The sequence below is a fragment of the Pelodiscus sinensis genome, chromosome 7 (assembly GCF_052426305.1).
Source record: "Pelodiscus sinensis isolate ZL-2025 chromosome 7, ASM5242630v1, whole genome shotgun sequence".
Classification (NCBI taxonomy): Eukaryota; Metazoa; Chordata; order Testudines; family Trionychidae; genus Pelodiscus; species Pelodiscus sinensis.
In genome coordinates this window covers 1,930,874-1,948,283 of record NC_143058.1, presented here as the reverse complement: position 1 = coordinate 1,948,283, position 17,410 = coordinate 1,930,874, and the positions used below count along the sequence as shown (strand labels likewise).

The 17,410-nt window shown below is 66.9% G+C and overlaps 1 protein-coding gene across 2 annotated transcripts in view; it reads right to left on the bottom strand.

Moving 5' to 3' along the window:
- Positions 1-1,196: 1,196 nt before the first annotated feature.
- The window catches only part of NHEJ1 (non-homologous end joining factor 1), a 156,423-nt gene continuing 140,209 nt past the window's right edge, over positions 1,197-17,410 (bottom strand). For both annotated transcript variants that reach the window (XM_089779605.1, XM_075932927.2), the window contains exons 6-8: positions 4,410-4,527; positions 4,048-4,175; positions 1,197-1,733 (exon numbers count right to left, since the gene is read on the bottom strand). In XM_089779605.1, the coding sequence (XP_089635731.1) occupies positions 1,653-1,733; positions 4,048-4,175; positions 4,410-4,527 (327 nt within the window). In that variant the 3' untranslated portion in view covers positions 1,197-1,652. The remainder of the gene's footprint in view (positions 1,734-4,047; positions 4,176-4,409; positions 4,528-17,410) is intronic.

The window sequence follows — 17,410 nt, the reverse complement described above, 5'->3', positions numbered from 1 at the left end:
CCGGCCCCCCCTCCAGAAGCTGTCCCTACGCACCCCGCCCTACGCAGCACGGCATGGGGGCAAGGGGATTAACCCCTTAGCCACTGGCCCCCCTCCAGGAGCTGTCCCTACGCACCCCGCCCTACGCAGCACGGCATGGGGGCAAGGGGATTAACCCCTTAGCCACCGGCCCCCCTCCAGGAGCTGTCCCTACGCACCCCGCCCTACGCAGCACGGCATGGGGGCAAGGGGATTAACCCCTTAGCCACTGGCCCCCCTCCAGGAGCTGTCCCTACGCACCCCGCCCTACGCAGCACGGCATGGGGGCCAGGGGATTAACCCCTTAGCCACCGGCCCCCCCTCCAGGAGCTGTCCCTACGCACCCCGCCCTACGCAGCACGGCATGGGGGCAAGGGGATTAACCCCTTAGCCACCGGCCCCCCTCCAGGAGCTGTCCCTACGCACCCCGCCCTACGCAGCACGGCATGGGGGCCAGGGGATTAACCCCTTAGCCACCGGCCCCCCTCCAGAAGCTGTCCCTACGCACCCCGCCCTACGCAGCACGGCATGGGGGCAAGGGGATTAACCCCTTAGCCACCGGCCCCCCTCCAGAAGCTGTCCCTACGCACCCCGCCCTACGCAGCACGGCATGGGGGCAAGGGGATTAACCCCTTAGCCACCGGCCCCCCCTCCAGAAGCTGTCCCTACGCACCCCGCCCTACGCAGCACGGCATGGGGGCAAGGGGATTAACCCCTTAGCCACCGGCCCCCCTCCAGAAGCTGTCCCTACGCACCCCGCCCTACGCAGCACGGGCTCCCCACTGCCGACTGGATCAAGGCTTTTACCAGCCACGCCCAGGACAGAAGAAATCAGACTTGCCCGCCTTGGGCTGGCACCCCTGCCCTCTGCCCACTCTGCACCACCGGCACCAAGGGGAAGGCCTGTTATCCACAGGGCTGGCCTGCAAGCCCCTGCAGGTGCCACAAGATTACACTGGAGCAAAGCACGCTGGGAGCTGTAGTCCCCACAGGCTGTGCCCCAGCAAGCGGACGAGGGTAGCTGCTTGGCCTCTGGGCTGGGCAGAACCTCTCTCACTGGGCACATACAGGCTGGAGAAACAGGTCGGGGCTGGGGCAGAAATTGCTCCCATGGGGTACCTGGCAGGACCAAATGGGAGGAGCCAGAGCTTGCCCCTCCCCCAGCCAGACACAGCATCTTGAGCAGTGAGGGGCCTTTATTGCAAACTAGTGTAAAACCAAAGCGTGGGGCCACTGCCTGAGGGAACAGGAGCCTGCCACTCCCACCCCCTCAGCTCTCCAGCACTCAGCCCTGTGGAGCAAGGGACGGCCAGCCCTAGAGCTGGGTTGGGGGGGTGGAGAGCCAGATCAGCGGGGGGCAGAGAAGCACTTGGGGTGAGGAGCAGAGGCATCGGCTGCCACACCTGCTCTGCCCGCGGAGAGGCCTGGCCGCATGCCAGCCGCATGCCAGCGAGGGGCTGAATGAGCTGCCACAGGGGAGGAGAGCAGCCCGCAAGCCCCCCAGAGCAAGAGCCCTGCTTGGCCCTTCTAGATGCTGCGTCATGGTCAGATTCAAGGCTCCGTGCTGGGGTCCTGAGCAGCTAGGCCCTGGGGCCAGACTCCTCCCCACGGCGAGGGGGCGGAGCAGCGATGTGTCAGCCAAACAGCCCCTTTGCCTTCTTCCTCTTGACCTTGGACACGGGCAGCTGGGCTCTCTGGGCCGGAGAGGAGGGAGTCTGGAACCAAAGGAACCTCTGTCAAACCAACAGGGATGCTCCTGCAGGCCGGAGCCGTGTGCACATCTCGTGCAAGCTCAGAGGTGCTGGGGGAGCTGCCACACGCCCTGAGGTGGTTTCAAGGTTGGCGTATGGTTCAGCGCTTTTTGCGCAAAAACTTGCCAGCTGTCTACACTGGCCGCTTGAATCTGTGCAAGAACATTGACTGTGTAATGTACAAAATCAGGGCTTCTTGCGCAAATCCCTTCACGCTCCCGCTCGGGAAAAAGCCCTTGCACAAGAACACTTGCTCAAGAGGGCCAGTGTAGACGGGAAGAACTGTTTTGCACAAAAAAGCCCCGATGGCTAAAATGGTGATCAGGGCTTTCTTGTGCAAATCGCGTCTAGACTGGCCACGGATGCTTTTCCACAAAAGCACTTTTTGCACAAAAGCATCCATGACAATCTAGATGCACTTCTGCAGAAATACTTTTAACGGAAAAACCTTTCTGCTAAAAGTATTTCCACAAAATCATGCCAGTCTAGACGCAGCCCTTGAGTTTCCCAAGAGTAGCCCATTTAGGAAATTGCTAATTCGTTTGTTGGAGCGTCGCTTTCCTACACGTGTGTACCCCGGCTCCAGCCTCCAGTCAGGGCAGAGACTCCATTCAGAGTGTTGTTCTGGGACATCACAGGTGCACACAAGGTCACTGTTGTATCAGCAGACTGTCAGGGCTGCAAGCAGGTTTTCTGTTCAACTGTTTTCAAAAAGCAGCAACAGGGATGGAATTCACTTGCTGGGGTGTTTCAAAGTTCTAAAGAGTGCGTACGTAGGTTAAACATTTCCAGGCCTTTAAAACAACTCGCTTTTATAATCATTACAAAAAGCTGCACCTTTTAAGGCAAAATTGGTGGGCAATTTGTTTAGACATTTTGTGTGATGGACACACGACAGCATAACAGATTTCAGGCAAGGGAAAGCAAGTTCTTCCTTTCTTTCCACTGGCTCAGAGCAAAGGCCCATGCAGCCCAGGGTCCTGTCTGCTGACAGTGGCCAAGGCCAGGTGCCCCAGAGGGAGGGAACAGAGCAGGGAATCCTCATGTGATCCCTCCCGTCGCCCATTCCCAGCCCTGACAGAGGCCAGGACACCCTCCCTGCCCGTCCTGGCTAATAGCTATTGCTGGACCTGTCCTCCGGGAATGTATCTAGGGTTTGAAACTAACATTTACGGGAGGGACAGAAGTAAGAAGACGACGACGTGTCAAAAAGTATTTGACATGGTTAAGCCAGATTCGATTCATTTAGTAAGAATTGTCTGGGGCAGGATTGTGCCTCTTTTGTGGGATTTGCGGGAGCAGGTTTTGGCCAGTCTGCTCCGGGCTCCCTCCCATCTCGTAAAGCCTCCATGGGAAGTTCAGAGGAGACACGGCAGGGCGTCCTGGCTGGAGTGAGGGGGAATCAGGCTGGTGGAGCTACAGGAGCTGCCGTGGGGGTGGCACAACAGAGGAGCTGGAGGCTCTGCAGGCGAGCCAGGGTCACCTCGCTCCGTGCAGAAGGTGGCTCCGTACCTGCCCCACAGACGGGGCGAGGGCAGAGAAGGGGAAGTTCACATCCAAGGCTGGGAGGTGCCTCAGTGCTTGGGCTGGACACTTCCCATTAGGAGCTGAGACCCACCAGGTCCCCTAACAGCCACTGGACGGGAACAAGCTTTGATCCAATAGGGCCAGAAAGGCGTCATGCGCAGAGTGCTTGGAGCCAGCCAGAGCCAGCACCCCCTCGAGGGGAACGGCTCCTGCCCCATCCCCCGCCCCGAGCCAGCCAGCCCTGCATGGGGCCGGGTCAGCGCCAGCACCCCCTCGAGGGGAACGGCTCCTGCCCCATCCCCCACCCCGAGCCAGCCAGCCCTGCATGGGGCCGGGTCAGCGCCAGCACCCCCTCGAGGGGAACGGCTCCTGCCCCATCCCCCACCCCGAGCCAGCCAGCCCTGCATGGGGCCGGGTCAGCGCCAGCACCCCCTCGAGGGGAACGGCTCCTGCCCCATCCCCCACCCCGAGCCAGCCAGCCCTGCATGGGGCCGGGTCAGCGCCAGCACCCCCTCGAGGGGAACGGCTCCTGCCCCATCCCCCACCCCTCCCCCACTGAGCTAGCCAGAGGGGCAAGGCCCTGCACCCCACACACAACCCTCTGAGGCAGCTACTCCTCGCTGCAGGCTGGTTTGTCAGGGCCTGAGGGGATGGGGCTGCGGAGCCGAACCCCTCCTTGGAACCCCTGGGGGGGGCAGGCACAGCTTGTCTGCTCTGTCCAGGCAGCTGCAGGCTTGGAAGCGGCACTTACCGCTGTGGCTCCCAGGCTCTGGGGCAGGTCAGAGGGCGGCTCGTCCTTTTCCTGCTGCGTGACCAGGGAGTCCAGAGCCTCCCCCGGCAGCGGGTGAGACGAGGCGAGCTCAGGGGGCTCGGCCTCCCCTGTCCCAGAGAGAGAAGGCAGGAGTCAGAGGCACGAGGGGCAGAGGCCAACAGTGAGGGGAGGAGCCGGTCCCTCGCCGACTGCAGGGAGCAAAGCAGCCCCAACACCCCGAGCTCCAGCTACCGGAGCCTCCCAGCCTGGCGGGCCAGACGCTCCAGGAGCACTGGGATGGGGCGAGGCCCGGGGGGAGGGCTCTATGGTACAAGCGACCATATTTCCATCTGGTTCCTCACCTGAGTGGGGGCGCTTCTGCCCTGCCCTCGCCTCCTGCCTGGCCACGGCCGTGTAGAGCTGCTGCAGGGTGTCCGCGAACGCCCGGCCGTCCCCCGCGCCGCAGAGCTGGGGCAGACGCTGCGAGGGACAGAGACACCGTCAGCCCCCTCCGGGCCAGGCCAGCGTCCTTGTCCAGACTGATGACGCGGCTGCTGACGATTCCGCTGGGGCAGCCAGAACCGCCGAGGGATCTCACTGATCCCGGAGGGCAGGCCTTAGGCTCCATCGCGTTGGAAACAACCCCCAGCGTGCTACACCGCCACTGCCTGCCCGGGGAGAGTCCCTCCCGGCACCACCCCACCCCGGCACAACCCCCTAGTGCCACGCTGGGCCAGCCCCTCCCAACAGCACCCCACCCCCCAGCACAACCCCCTAGTGCCACGCTGGGCCAGCCCCTCCCGACAGCACCCCACCCCCCAGCACAACCCTAGTGCCACGCCGGGCCAGCCCCTCCCGACAGCACCCCACCCCGGCACAACCCTAGTGCCACGCCGGGCCAGCCCCTCCCGACACCACCCCACCCCGGCACAACCCTAGTGCCACGCTGGGCCAGCCCCTCCCGACAGCACCCCACCCCCCAGCACAACCCTAGTGCCACGCCGGGCCAGCCCCTCCCGGCAGCACCCCACCCCCCAGCACAACCCTAGTGCCACGCTGGGCCAGACCCTCCCGGCAGCACCCCACCCCCCAGCACAACCCTAGTGCCACGCCGGGCCAGCCCCTCCCGGCAGCACCCCACCCCCCAGCACAACCCTAGTGCCACGCCGGGCCAGCCCCTCCCGCCAGCACCCAACCCCGGCACAACCCTAGTGCCACGCCGGGCCAGCCCCTCCCGACACCACCCCACCCCGGCACAACCCTAGTGCCACGCTGGGCCAGCCCCTCCCGACACCACCCCACCCCCCAGCACAACCCCCTAGTGCCACGCCAGGCCAGCCCCTCCCGGCACCACCCCACCCCCCAGCACAACCCCCTAGTGCCACGCTGGGCCAGCCCCTCCCGACACCACCCCACCCCCCAGCACAACCCCCTAGTGCCACGCCGGGCCAGCCCCTCCCGCCAGCACCCCACCCCGGCACAACCCTAGTGCCACGCCGGGCCAGCCCCTCCCGCCAGCACCCAACCCCGGCACAACCCTAGTGCCACGCCGGGCCAGCCCCTCCCGGCACCACCCCACCCCGGCACAACCCTAGTGCCACGCCGGGCCAGCCCCTCCCGCCAGCACCCAACCCCGGCACAACCCTAGTGCCACGCCGGGCCAGCCCCTCCCGGCAGCACCCCACCCCGGCACAACCCTAGTGCCACGCCGGGCCAGCCCCTCCCGGCACCACCCCACCCCGGCACAACCCTAGTGCCACGCCGGGCCAGCCCCTCCCACCAGCACCCCACCCGGCACAACCCTAGTGCCACGCTGGGCCAGCCCCTCCCGGCAGCACCCCACCCCGGCACAACCCTAGTGCCACGCCGGGCCAGCCCCTCCCGGCACCTCCCACCCCCCAGCACAACCCCCTAGTGCCACGCTGGGCCAGCCCCTCCCGACAGCACCCCACCCCCCAGCACAACCCTAGTGCCACGCCGGGCCAGCCCCTCCCGACAGCACCCCACCCCGGCACAACCCTAGTGCCACGCCGGGCCAGCCCCTCCCGACACCACCCCACCCCGGCACAACCCTAGTGCCACGCTGGGCCAGCCCCTCCCGACAGCACCCCACCCCCCAGCACAACCCTAGTGCCACGCCGGGCCAGCCCCTCCCGGCAGCACCCCACCCCCCAGCACAACCCTAGTGCCACGCTGGGCCAGCCCCTCCCGGCAGCACCCCACCCCCCAGCACAACCCTAGTGCCACGCCGGGCCAGCCCCTCCCGGCAGCACCCCACCCCCCAGCACAACCCTAGTGCCACGCTGGGCCAGCCCCTCCCGCCAGCACCCAACCCCGGCACAACCCTAGTGCCACGCCGGGCCAGCCCCTCCCGACACCACCCCACCCCGGCACAACCCTAGTGCCACGCTGGGCCAGCCCCTCCCGACACCACCCCACCCCCCAGCACAACCCCCTAGTGCCACGCCGGGCCAGCCCCTCCCGGCACCACCCCACCCCCAGCACAACCCCCTAGTGCCACGCTGGGCCAGCCCCTCCCGACACCACCCCACCCCCCAGCACAACCCCCTAGTGCCACGCCGGGCCAGCCCCTCCCGCCAGCACCCCACCCCGGCACAACCCTAGTGCCACGCCGGGCCAGCCCCTCCCGCCAGCACCCAACCCCGGCACAACCCTAGTGCCACGCCGGGCCAGCCCCTCCCGGCACCACCCCACCCCGGCACAACCCTAGTGCCACGCCGGGCCAGCCCCTCCCGCCAGCACCCCACCCCGGCACAACCCTAGTGCCACGCCGGGCCAGCCCCTCCCGCCAGCACCCCACCCCGGCACAACCCTAGTGCCACGCCGGGCCAGCCCCTCCCGCCAGCACCCAACCCCGGCACAACCCTAGTGCCACGCCGGGCCAGCCCCTCCCGGCAGCACCCCACCCCGGCACAACCCTAGTGCCACGCCGGGCCAGCCCCTCCCGGCACCACCCCACCCCGGCACAACCCTAGTGCCACGCCGGGCCAGCCCCTCCCACCAGCACCCCACCCGGCACAACCCTAGTGCCACGCCGGGCCAGCCCCTCCCGGCACCTCCCACCCCCCAGCACAACCCCCTAGTGCCACACTGGGCCAGCCCCTCCCGGCAGCACCCCACCCCAGCACAACCCCCTAGTGCCACGCTGGGCCAGCCCCTCCCGGCACCACCCCACCCCCCAGCACAATCCCCTAGTGCCATGCTGGGCCAGCGCCTTCCGGCACCACCCCACCCCCCAGCACAACCCCCTAGTGCCACGCTGGGCCAGCCCTTCCCGGCACCACCCCACCCCCCAGCACAACCCCCTAGTGCCACGCTGGGCCAGCCCCTCCCGGCACCACCCCACCCCCCAGCACAACTCCCTAGTGCCACTCTGGGCCAGCGCCTCCCGGCACCACCCCACCCCCCAGCAGAACCCCCTAGTGCCACGCTGGGCCAGCACCGCCTGCCCGGGGAGAGTGCTCCCACCCCACAGCACCGAGGTACTGCTTGGCAGTCTGCCATGCCAGTGCCTTGGGCGCTGTGACGGAGCCTCGACACACAGCACAGCTCTGGTGGCCTTCTGGGAGTTCAGTGGGGTGCACTGGAATATGCCCCTGCCTGCCCCCCACCACATCACCCGCTCTGCCCAGCATGTTCCTGAGCTGGCTCCATCCGAGCACTGGCAAAGCCGTCTGGGAGCTCCTGGCTTGGCATTGCATCCCGCACTGCCCTGCAGGGGCCGCTGGCCAATTCCAGCTGGGCGAGTCTCGGCCCACCCAGCGCCTCATGCTGCCCCCAGTCTAGTGGGCGTTACTGCAGGGCCACAGATGGCAAGTGCAGCTCCCTGTTCCCGCTGGCGCGGCCGCAAACCAGGGCAGCTTCCTCAGCCGGTGGGGACCAGGAGAGGTGACATGGGCAGGCCCGTGGAGCCAGGGCTGCGGAGAGGACCTACTTTCTTCTCACTGCCACTGATGCTGCAATAGCACCAGCCGGGATCAGGGTGCCCGTCCCGAGAGCCTGGCAGCCCAAACCGACGGGCGAGAAGGCAGGGTGACGAGCCGAGGCCACAGACGCTGACCCTGGGCTTCCTGTCCCTGGCCTGTGAGGAGAGGGGGTGGTGCCCGGCTTGCCATGTGCACATGGAAACCGTGGAGCTGCCTTAGGTCAGGGGAGCTGCATGTGGCCACCTCACCCTTGGCCCAGGGCCCCAGGCCCTGCTGCGTGAAGAGGTGGCTGGACTCCTGTGGCGCAGTGGGGGGCTGTCTGCTCTGTGACCCGGGTCCCCCTGCGCTGGGAGGGGAGATTCTCACTGACTCTCCCAATGTGGATTCACCCAGACACCCAGGCTCAGCTCCCAGGGAGAGACAAAGGGAGGGGCGGAGACCAGCACCTGGCTGGGGGGCAGGGCTCGGAGGAAGGGGCAGGGGCTGTCTGGGAAGCACGGAGAGAACAGGCTAAGCGGGGGGCCTAGGGACGATGGGCCCCTAACCCTGGGGTCTGAGGGATCCTGGCCCTGGGCCCTGTAGCCACATCACATGTGCAGGGCTGGCTCCTGAAGGAACAATAAACCCCTCTCGATTGTACCATGCGGAGTCTGTTCTTGCTGCTACAGGGGTGCAGGAGTCTGGGAAACCCCAACTCGCCGTCACCCCCCATCCCCAGACTCGCTGGGACGCTGCTGGCCTGGCAGCTCGGCACCAGTCTAGGCCCTGCCAGGCCAACGGGCGCCCGGGCCTGCAGGTCCCAGTACGGCTGCGCTGGCCCCGGCCCAGCTCCTCCCACACGGGCTCAGCAGCTGGTGGCCAAGCTGCAGCACTTGGCAGAGCCCGGCGCGCTCAGCAGCGCGCACACACACCTGCTCCTGCCTGCAGCCGGAGTCCCATTCAGCAGAGGATGCCAGAGGCCAGGCCCAGGGCTGGGAGCTGAGAGTCATTCATGAAACGCTGCTGATAAGATCTAATGGGAAGGGCCGCGGCTTCCCCTGCAGCAGAGACTGAAGTCTTGAATCGCAGGCCGCCTGTGTGATAAGGGGCCGAGCAGGCTCTGTCAGCTGGGCAGGGGCAGAGACGCCCCGTCCCCCTGAGCCCCCCCGCCGGCCTAAAGCCAGGCCCAGGGCAGAGCTGGCATGTGGCGGGGGGTGGAGACAGGGCGAGGCACCGGAGAGCCTGCTGAATAACTCCAGAGCCAGCTCCGACCCAGAGCCCAGTGCTGCTCCTGCCACCTGGCCCAAGCCACCTGTAGCAACAGGCCATCCCTCGCTCTCTGAGCGCCCAGCGCTAGGGGGCCACCCTCTCCCAGGACACCCCCCGACCCCATCGCCCACCTGTCCAGGGAGCAGAGAAGCCCCGCACAGCCGGCCCCGCCTTTATTTCAACACGGCAAGGAAGGAGCAACAGGGCTTGGCAGAGGTTCCCCGTCCCAAAGCCACCAGGCAGAAGAGAAGCTGCCCATGCAGCTCCTATGGGAGCAGGCCAGACTTGCAGAGAGCATCTCCCTCCACTTCCCCGCCCCCTCCGGGCGCAGGGCCCAGCAGCCCTGTGTGCCCACAGGGGAGACTGGGAAACGCTGCTCCAAAGGCGGCCAGGAGTCCTGGGCACCTGAGAGACTAACTGACGTGTAGGAGCAAAAGCTTTCGTGGGCAAAGCCCCACTTCCTCAGATGCATCTCATGCTCCTACACGTCAGCTAGTCCCTGAAGTGCCCCAGGGCTCCTGGCCGCTTCTGCAGATTCAGACTAACACGGCTCCCCCTCTGATACTTGACACGCTGCTCCAAAGGAAAGCAATGGCCAGGCAAGGCTCTCTGCTGCCTAGCTCATCTTCCTCATGTCCAGCCAGGGGTGCTGGGGAGCACCCAGCTACTCCAGCCCCGCCTCTCCCAGCAGGGGGCGCTGTGGGGGGAGGCGAGACAGGCGCTCTGGCAGTGGGGGGTCTCCCAGCTACTCCAGCCCCGCCTCTCCCAGCAGGGGGCACTGTGGGGGGAGGCGAGACAGGCGGTCTGGCAGTGGGGGGTCTCCCAGCTACTCCAGCCCCGCCTCTCCCAGCAGGGGCGCTGTGGGGGGAGGCGAGACAGGCGCTCTGGCAGTGGGGGGTCTCCCAGCTACTCCAGCCCCGCCTCTCCCAGCAGGGGGCACTGTGGGGGGAGGCGAGACAGGCGGTCTGGCAGTGGGGGGTCTCCCAGCTACTCCAGCCCCGCCTCTCCCAGCAGGGGGCGCTGTGGGGGGAGGCGAGACAGGCGCTCTGGCAGTGGGGGGTCTCCCAGCTACTCCAGCCCCGCCTCTCCCAGCAGGGGGCACTGTGGGGGGAGGCGAGACAGGCGGTCTGGCAGTGGGGGGTCTCCCAGCTACTCCAGCCCCGCCTCTCCCAGCAGGGGGCGCTGTGGGGGGAGGCGAGACAGGCGCTCTGGCAGTGGGGGGGTCTCCCAGCTACTCCAGCCCCGCCTCTCCCAGCAGGGGGCGCGGTGGGGGGAGGCGAGACAGGCGCTCTGGCAGTGGGGGGTCTCCCAGCTACTCCAGCCCCGCCTCTCCCAGCAGGGGGCGCTGTGGGGGGAGGCGAGACAGGCGCTCTGGCAGTGGGGGGTCTCCCAGCTACTCCAGCACCGCCTCTCCCAGCAGGGGGCGCTGTGGGGGGTGGAGGTGGGACAGGAGTGCTGGCAGTGAGGAGCATGGTGGCCCTCCCCGGCCCTGCACCCCCGTAGCAGCACGAACAGACTCCCCCAGCCAGTAGAACGGGGGGTTGTTGCTCCTCCAGGACACAGCCCAGCACAGACGTGATGTGGCTACAGGAGTCAGGGCCAGGATGCCTCAGTCTCTTTGGGTTAGGGGGGGCCATGCAGCCCCCGCAACCCTCAGCTTGGGTTGTTCCCTTCATGTTTCCCAGCCAGGAACTGCCCAGCCCCCAGGCCCTGCCCCCCAGCCAGGTGCCGTCTCCACCTCCCTCCCTTTGTCTCTCCCCTGGGAAGAGCCTTGTTATCTGCTCAGGCTGGGACTGGGTGTCTGGGCCAATGCACGTGGGGGTGAGTCAGTGGGAATCGCACAGCCCAGCGCAGCGGGAGACAGGGGGGCTGTCTACACTACCCCCCTAGTTCGAACTGGGGGGGTAATGTAGTCATACGGAGTTGCAAATGAAGCCCGGGATTTGAGTTTCCTGGGCTTCATTTGCATAAAGCCGGCCGGCGCCATTTTTAAATGCCGGCTAGTTCGGACCCTGTGCCGCGCGGCTACACACGGCACGGACTAGCTAGTTCGGATTAGGCTTCCTAATCCGAACTAGTATTATGCCTCGTTCCATGAGGTGTACAGCTAGTTCGGATTAGGAAGCCTAATCCGAACTAGCTAGTCCGTGCCGCGTGTAGCCGCGGGCACGGGGTCCGCACTAGCTGGCATTTAAAAATGGCGCCGGCCGGCTTTATGCAAATGAAGCCCAGGAAATTCAAATCCCGGGCTTCATTTGCATCTCCGTATGACTACATTACCCCCGCTAGTTCGAACTAGGGGGGTAGTGTAGACATACCCAGGGTTACAGAGTAGACAGACCCCCCCCCCCCATTATGCCACAGGGGGTCTCCCAGCTACTCCAGCCCCACCTCTCCCAGTAGGAAGCACTGTTGGGGGTGGGGAGGTGGGAGAGGAGCACCGGCTGTGGGGGGGGGTCTCCCAGCAGGGGGCGCTGTCGAGGGTGGGGAGGTGGGAGAGGAGTGCCGGCTGTGGGAGGTCTCCCAGCAGGGGGCGCTGTTGAGGGTGGGGAGGTGGGAGAGGAGTGCCGGCTGTGGGGGGTCTCCCAGCAGGGGGCGCTGTCGAGGGTGGGGAGGTGGGAGAGGAGTGCCGGCTGTGGGGGGGTCTCCCAGCAGGGGGCACTGTTGGGGGTGGAGAGGTGGGACAAGAGCGACGGCTGTGGGGGGGTCTCCCAGCAGGAGGCGCTGTTGAGGGTGAGGCTGCGGGGGGTCTCCCAGCAGGGGGCGCTGTGGCTGGGTGCCAGATGCCACGCCCAGACACTGCTCTGCCAGGCAGCGGGCGGGAGCCGGAGTGAGCACTTTACCCCAGCACAAAGCAAAGCCATAAACTTGCCTGCAGCCTGCGTGTCAAAGGTCTGAGGCTAATCTCCCGGCTCTGCCTGCTCCACACCCAGACAGCAGGGAGAACAAAGTGTACCAGATAACGGCCAGTTCCTCTGTGCTGCTCAAGGCCAGAGTCCACAGCCTGCGCCCAGCAAGTCACAGCAAGAGCCTGCGGCTGGCGTCCCCTCCTTCCTGGGCCGGGGTGTCTCCCTGGGGAGCTGGCAGGCCCGGGGGCTGGGGCTGGTGCAGCCCCGCAGGTCTCACTCCCGTTTGGGCCACACTTGCACTTGCACTAGCAGCGTGGAGCCGAGGGAGCTGCTGCCACCAGTGCCCAGGCGCCAGGCCCACAGGTGGTTCAGCTTCAACCCCAATCACTCGGGCCAGGAGCGTAGGGAACGTGCCTAGCCCAGCGCCCCTGGGACGAGCCAGCCAGCCCCCGCTCCCAGTGGCAGGCTGGGCCCACGGGACAGGAGCCAGAGCAGCCTGGAGGGCTGCAGGCCTCCACCGTGCTTCACCAGCCTGCTCTGGTTCCTGGGCTGGTGTTCCTCCCCTGAGCCCCAAGGCCAGCCTCCGGGCTGCGAGTCAGGGACCAAGAAATTCCTGCGCAAATGGAGCACCAAGGAATCAGCCCTTTGCGACATGGTCCCAGGGCTCCCGCTCCACCATCCCGGCTCCGCCAGCCCTGCTCTCTGCCTGAGCTTCCCCGCATTGCTGCTCCGACGTCCCCAGGGCTCCCGCGCACTCTGCCAGCCCCGCTCTCCACCCTGAGCTTCCCCGCGTTGCTGCTCCGACGTCCCCAGGGCTCCCGCTCCGCCAGCCCCGCTCTCCACCCTGAGCTTCCCCGCATTGCTGCTCCGACATCCCCAGGGCTCCCGCTCCGCCAGCCCCGCTCTCCACCCTGAGCTTCCCCGCATTGCTGCTCCAACGTCCCCAAGGCTCCCGCTCCGCCAGCCCCGCTCTCCACCCTGAGCTTCCCCGCATTGCTGCTCCGACGTCCCCAGGGCTCCCGCTCCGCCAGCCCCGCTCTCCACCCTGAGCTTCCCTGCATTGCTGCTCCGACGTCCCCAGGGCTCCTGCTCCGCCAGCCCCGCTCTTCACTCTGAGCTTCCCCGCATTGCTGCTCCGACGTCCCCAGGGCTCCCGCTCCGCCAGCCCCGCTCTCCACTCTGAGCTTCCCCGCATTGCTGCTCCGACGTCCCCAGGGCTCCCGCTCCGCCAGCCCCGCTCTCCACCCTGAGCTTCCCCGCATTGCTGCTCCGACGTCCCCAGGGATCCCGCTCCGCCAGCCCCGCTCTCCACCCTGAGCTTCCCCGCATTGCTGCTCCGACGTCCCCAGGGCTCCCGCTCCGCCAGCCCCGCTCTCCACCCTGAGCTTCCCCGCATTGCTGCTCCGACGTCCCCAGGGCTCCCGCTCCGCCAGCCCCGCTCTCCACCCTGAGCTTCCCCGCATTGCTGCTCCGACGTCCCCAGGGCTCCCGCTCCGCCAGCCCCGCTCTCCACCCTGAGCTTCCCCGCATTGCTGCTCCGACGTCCCCAGGGCTCCCGCGCACTCTGCCAGCCCCGCTCTCCACCCTGAGCTTCCCCGCCTTGCTGCTCCGACGTCCCCAGGGCTCCCGCTCCGCCAGCCCCGCTCTCCACCCTGAGCTTCCCTGCATTGCTGCTCCGACGTCCCCAGGGCTCCCGCTCTGCCAGCCCCGCTCTCCACCCTGAGCTTCCCCGCATTGCTGCTCCGACGTCCCCAGGGCTCCCGCGCACTCTGCCAGCCCCGCTCTCCACCCTGAGCTTCCCCACGTTGCTGCTCCGACGTCCCCAGGGCTCCTGCGCACCCTGCCAGCCCTGCTCTCCACCCTGAGCTTCCCCGCCTTGCTGCTCCGACGTCCCCAGGGATTCTGCGCACCCTGCCAGTTCAGCTCTTCTAGCCTGAGACCCCCAGCTCCTCCCCGCGCTGGGACCCAGATGCGAGCCTTGGTCAGCGCTGGAGAAGGCGCTGAGCAGGAAAGTGGGCGGCAGAGACAGGAGTGCCCTGGGGGGACACTGCCCGTGCCCAGGCAGCCTGCAGGGCTTCTCTGGGCAAGGCAGTCCCAGAACCACAGGCAGCTGAGTGGGTATGCTGGGAAAGCACGGAGAGCCATGGGGCAGGTACAGGCTGTCTGCCTGCCCCTCCTCCACAGCCAGGCACAGGACGCAGCTCCCCGCTGCTGCCTTGGCAATATGAAGATCCATGACCTGAAGCGGCTGCTTTCCCTGTGCAGTGACCCAGCCTGGCGTCTCCTCGCCCGCTGCCCGTGGCAGGAAGGACTGAACAGCCCTGCCATCCTTGGCACATTGCCAGCATGCTCCCGGCTGCCCTGCGAGGGAGGGGGATTCAAGGAACAGGGGGGAGATGGGCTCAGCCCTGCAGGTGAATAAACACAGAGATGGCGGGCTGGGATGGCAGGCTCAGAACCCTGTGGGACTCCCTGCAGCAGGAGACAAGTGAGGAGCCACCCCCCATGCACGGCAGGGGGGATTAGATGGCCACAGGTGCCACTTGCAGCTCAGCTCTCTGCCCAGAAGTGCCCCATGCTCTGCCCCCGGGGGGCTATGGACACCCCTCACAGGGGGCACGTCTGAGCTGTGCCCACCACCAAAGCATCCAGACCCGCTCCCCAGGTCTGCTCCAGAGGCAACACAAAGCAGGGAAGGTAAATGCACTTCAAAGGAAGGCCAAGAGCAGCCCAGATCAAAGGCACAAGCTGGAGTCATAATTCAGAGAAAAGCAAACAGCAGCTCCCAGAAAGCTGGGCACGGCCATGGAGTGAGCAAAGTGTACCAGATAGCGCAGCCCATGGATCAATGCCCCGGGGAGGGGCACAGCAAGCCGGAAAGCACAGGGCACAGCGACCTCTGCTGCCTGCCACCTCCATGGAGAGTCAGTCCGAGCTCTACGGCGGGCAGGGCACTGGCGCCTGGGACGACACCCTGGCCACAGAGCTCTGCGCAGACAACACAGCGCTGGTGGCGGGTTCCCACGGACACCCCCGGACAGCTGCCCAGTGCTGCACCCTGGGAAGGCAGCGAGCAGGGAGAGACGTTAGGCGGAAGTCCCCGGGCAGTGCGGAGCAGGAGTGACTCAGCGGCTCCAGGCACAGCAGGAGCGCCAGGCTGGCACCCCCATGCGAGAATAGCTGGGCTTGGAACAGGCGTGAGCAGCGCCTCTCCAAGAGCAGCAGTGCAGAGGCAGGTCGCTGTGCTTCTCCGAGCGCCTGCTCGTGTGCATTCCGATAGGCGGCTGCCAGCAGGGGTCAGAGCTCATCCCTGGCCTGTGGGGACGTGAGCGTGTGAACGGGGCCCCGCTGCGGAACGCTGCAGCAGATGCCTGCGCTCTGGTGGAGTGAGCTGTCCGTGCCGGAGCTGGAACCTCGGCCAGGTTGCAGCAGGTGCTGGTACGGGATGTGATCCCCGATGAGACGGGCAGCCCCTCGTCCTCTTGGCTACGGCAGCAGACCTGTGGGGGTTTACAACTCGGCTGTGTGTGCTCCCTGCAGAAGGCCAGGGCGCGCCCGACCTCCAGGGAGCAGAGGGCTTGCTCCTTACTGCTGGCCTGGGGTCTCAGAAGGAAAAGCAGCAGGAGGAGGGCCAGGTGCACGCGACAGTGTGAGGCTTCCTTCGGTAGGAATGCTGCATGTGGACAGAATGGGCTCCGCAGGGATGGGGCTCGCTGGTTCCACTACTGCTGTGCCGGCCAGGGCTCCGTGGTTCCCCGCTGCTGCTGTGCCAGAAGAGGGCTCCGCAGGGATGGGGCTCGCTGGTCCCACTACTGCTGTGCCGGCCAGGGCTCCGTGGTTCCCCGCTGCTGCTGTGCCAGAAGAGGGCTCCGCAGGGATGGGGCTCGCTGGTCCCACTACTGCTGTGCCGGCCAGGGCTCCGTGGTTCCCCGCTGCTGCTGTGCCAGAAGAGGGCTCCGCAGGGATGGGGCTCGCCGGTCCCACTACTGCTGCGCCGGCCAGGGCTCCGTGGTTCCCCGCTGCTGCTGTGCCAGAAGAGGGCTCCGCAGGGATGGGGCTCGCTGGTTCCACTACTGCTGTGCCGGCCAGGGCTCCGTGGTTCCCCGCTGCTGCTGTGCCAGAAGAGGGCTCCGCAGGGATGGGGCTCGCTGGTTCCACTACTGCTGTGCCGGCCAGGGCTCCGTGGTTCCCCGCTGCTGCTGTGCCAGAAGAGGGCTCCGCAGGGATGGGGCTCGCCGGTCCCACTACTGCTGCGCCGGCCAGGGCTCCGTGGTTCCCCGCTGCTGCTGTGCCAGAAGAGGGCTCCGCAGGGATGGGGCTCGCTGGTCCCACTACTGCTGTGCCGGCCAGGGCTCCGTGGTTCCCCGCTGCTGCTGTGCCAGAAGAGGGCTCCGCAGGGATGGGGCTCGCCGGTCCCACTACTGCTGCGCCGGCCAGGGCTCCGTGGTTCCCCGCTGCTGCTGTGCCAGAAGAGGGCTCCGCAGGGATGGGGCTCGCCGGTTCCACTACTGCTGCGCCGGCCAGGGCTCCGTGGTTCCCCGCTGCTGCTGTGCCAGAAGAGGGCTCCGCAGGGATGGGGCTCGCCGGTCCCACTACTGCTGCGCCGGCCAGGGCTCCGTGGTTCCCCGCTGCTGCTGTGCCAGAAGAGGGCTCCGCAGGGATGGGGCTCGCTGGTTCCACTACTGCTGCGCCGGCCAGGGCTCCGTGGTTCCCCGCTGCTGCTGTGCCAGAAGAGGGCTCCGCAGGGATGGGGCTCGCTGGTTCCACTACTGCTGTGCCGGCCAGGGCTCCGTGGCTTCCCCGCTGCTGCTGTGCCAGAAGAGGGCTCCGCAGGGATGGGGCTCGCTGGTTCCGCTGCTGCCCTGCTTGGCCGGGGCTTTCCAGGGTCGGGGCTCGCCCATGGGATGGTGGGGCTCCCCTCCGCTGGACTCCCTGACTGGCTCACATTCCTGGGCACCAGGGCTCTCTGTCCAGCAGCATCTGTGAGCCTGCCAGACCAGAGTCCCAGGTTTAAGAAGTCCAACCTGTAGTTTTCCTAATATCCAAACTAGCCCTCCCGCACTGCACCTTGAGCCCATTGCTCCTCCTGCCACCTCTGAGAACAGCCTCTCCGGACCCCCATGAGCTTGGAAGAGCCCAGGTTTGTAGCTGGCCATGGTGCTGTGTGATGCAGTCTGGGAGCCTGTCCACTGACCGTTCCCCATGCGGCTGGACCTAGTGCCGTAGGGCCATGCCGATGCGGGATGCCTTGTCCTGCCAGCTCCTGAGGAGAACCCAGCGTAAGAGCAGAAAGGCAGGAATGCAGGCAGGAGGCGACAG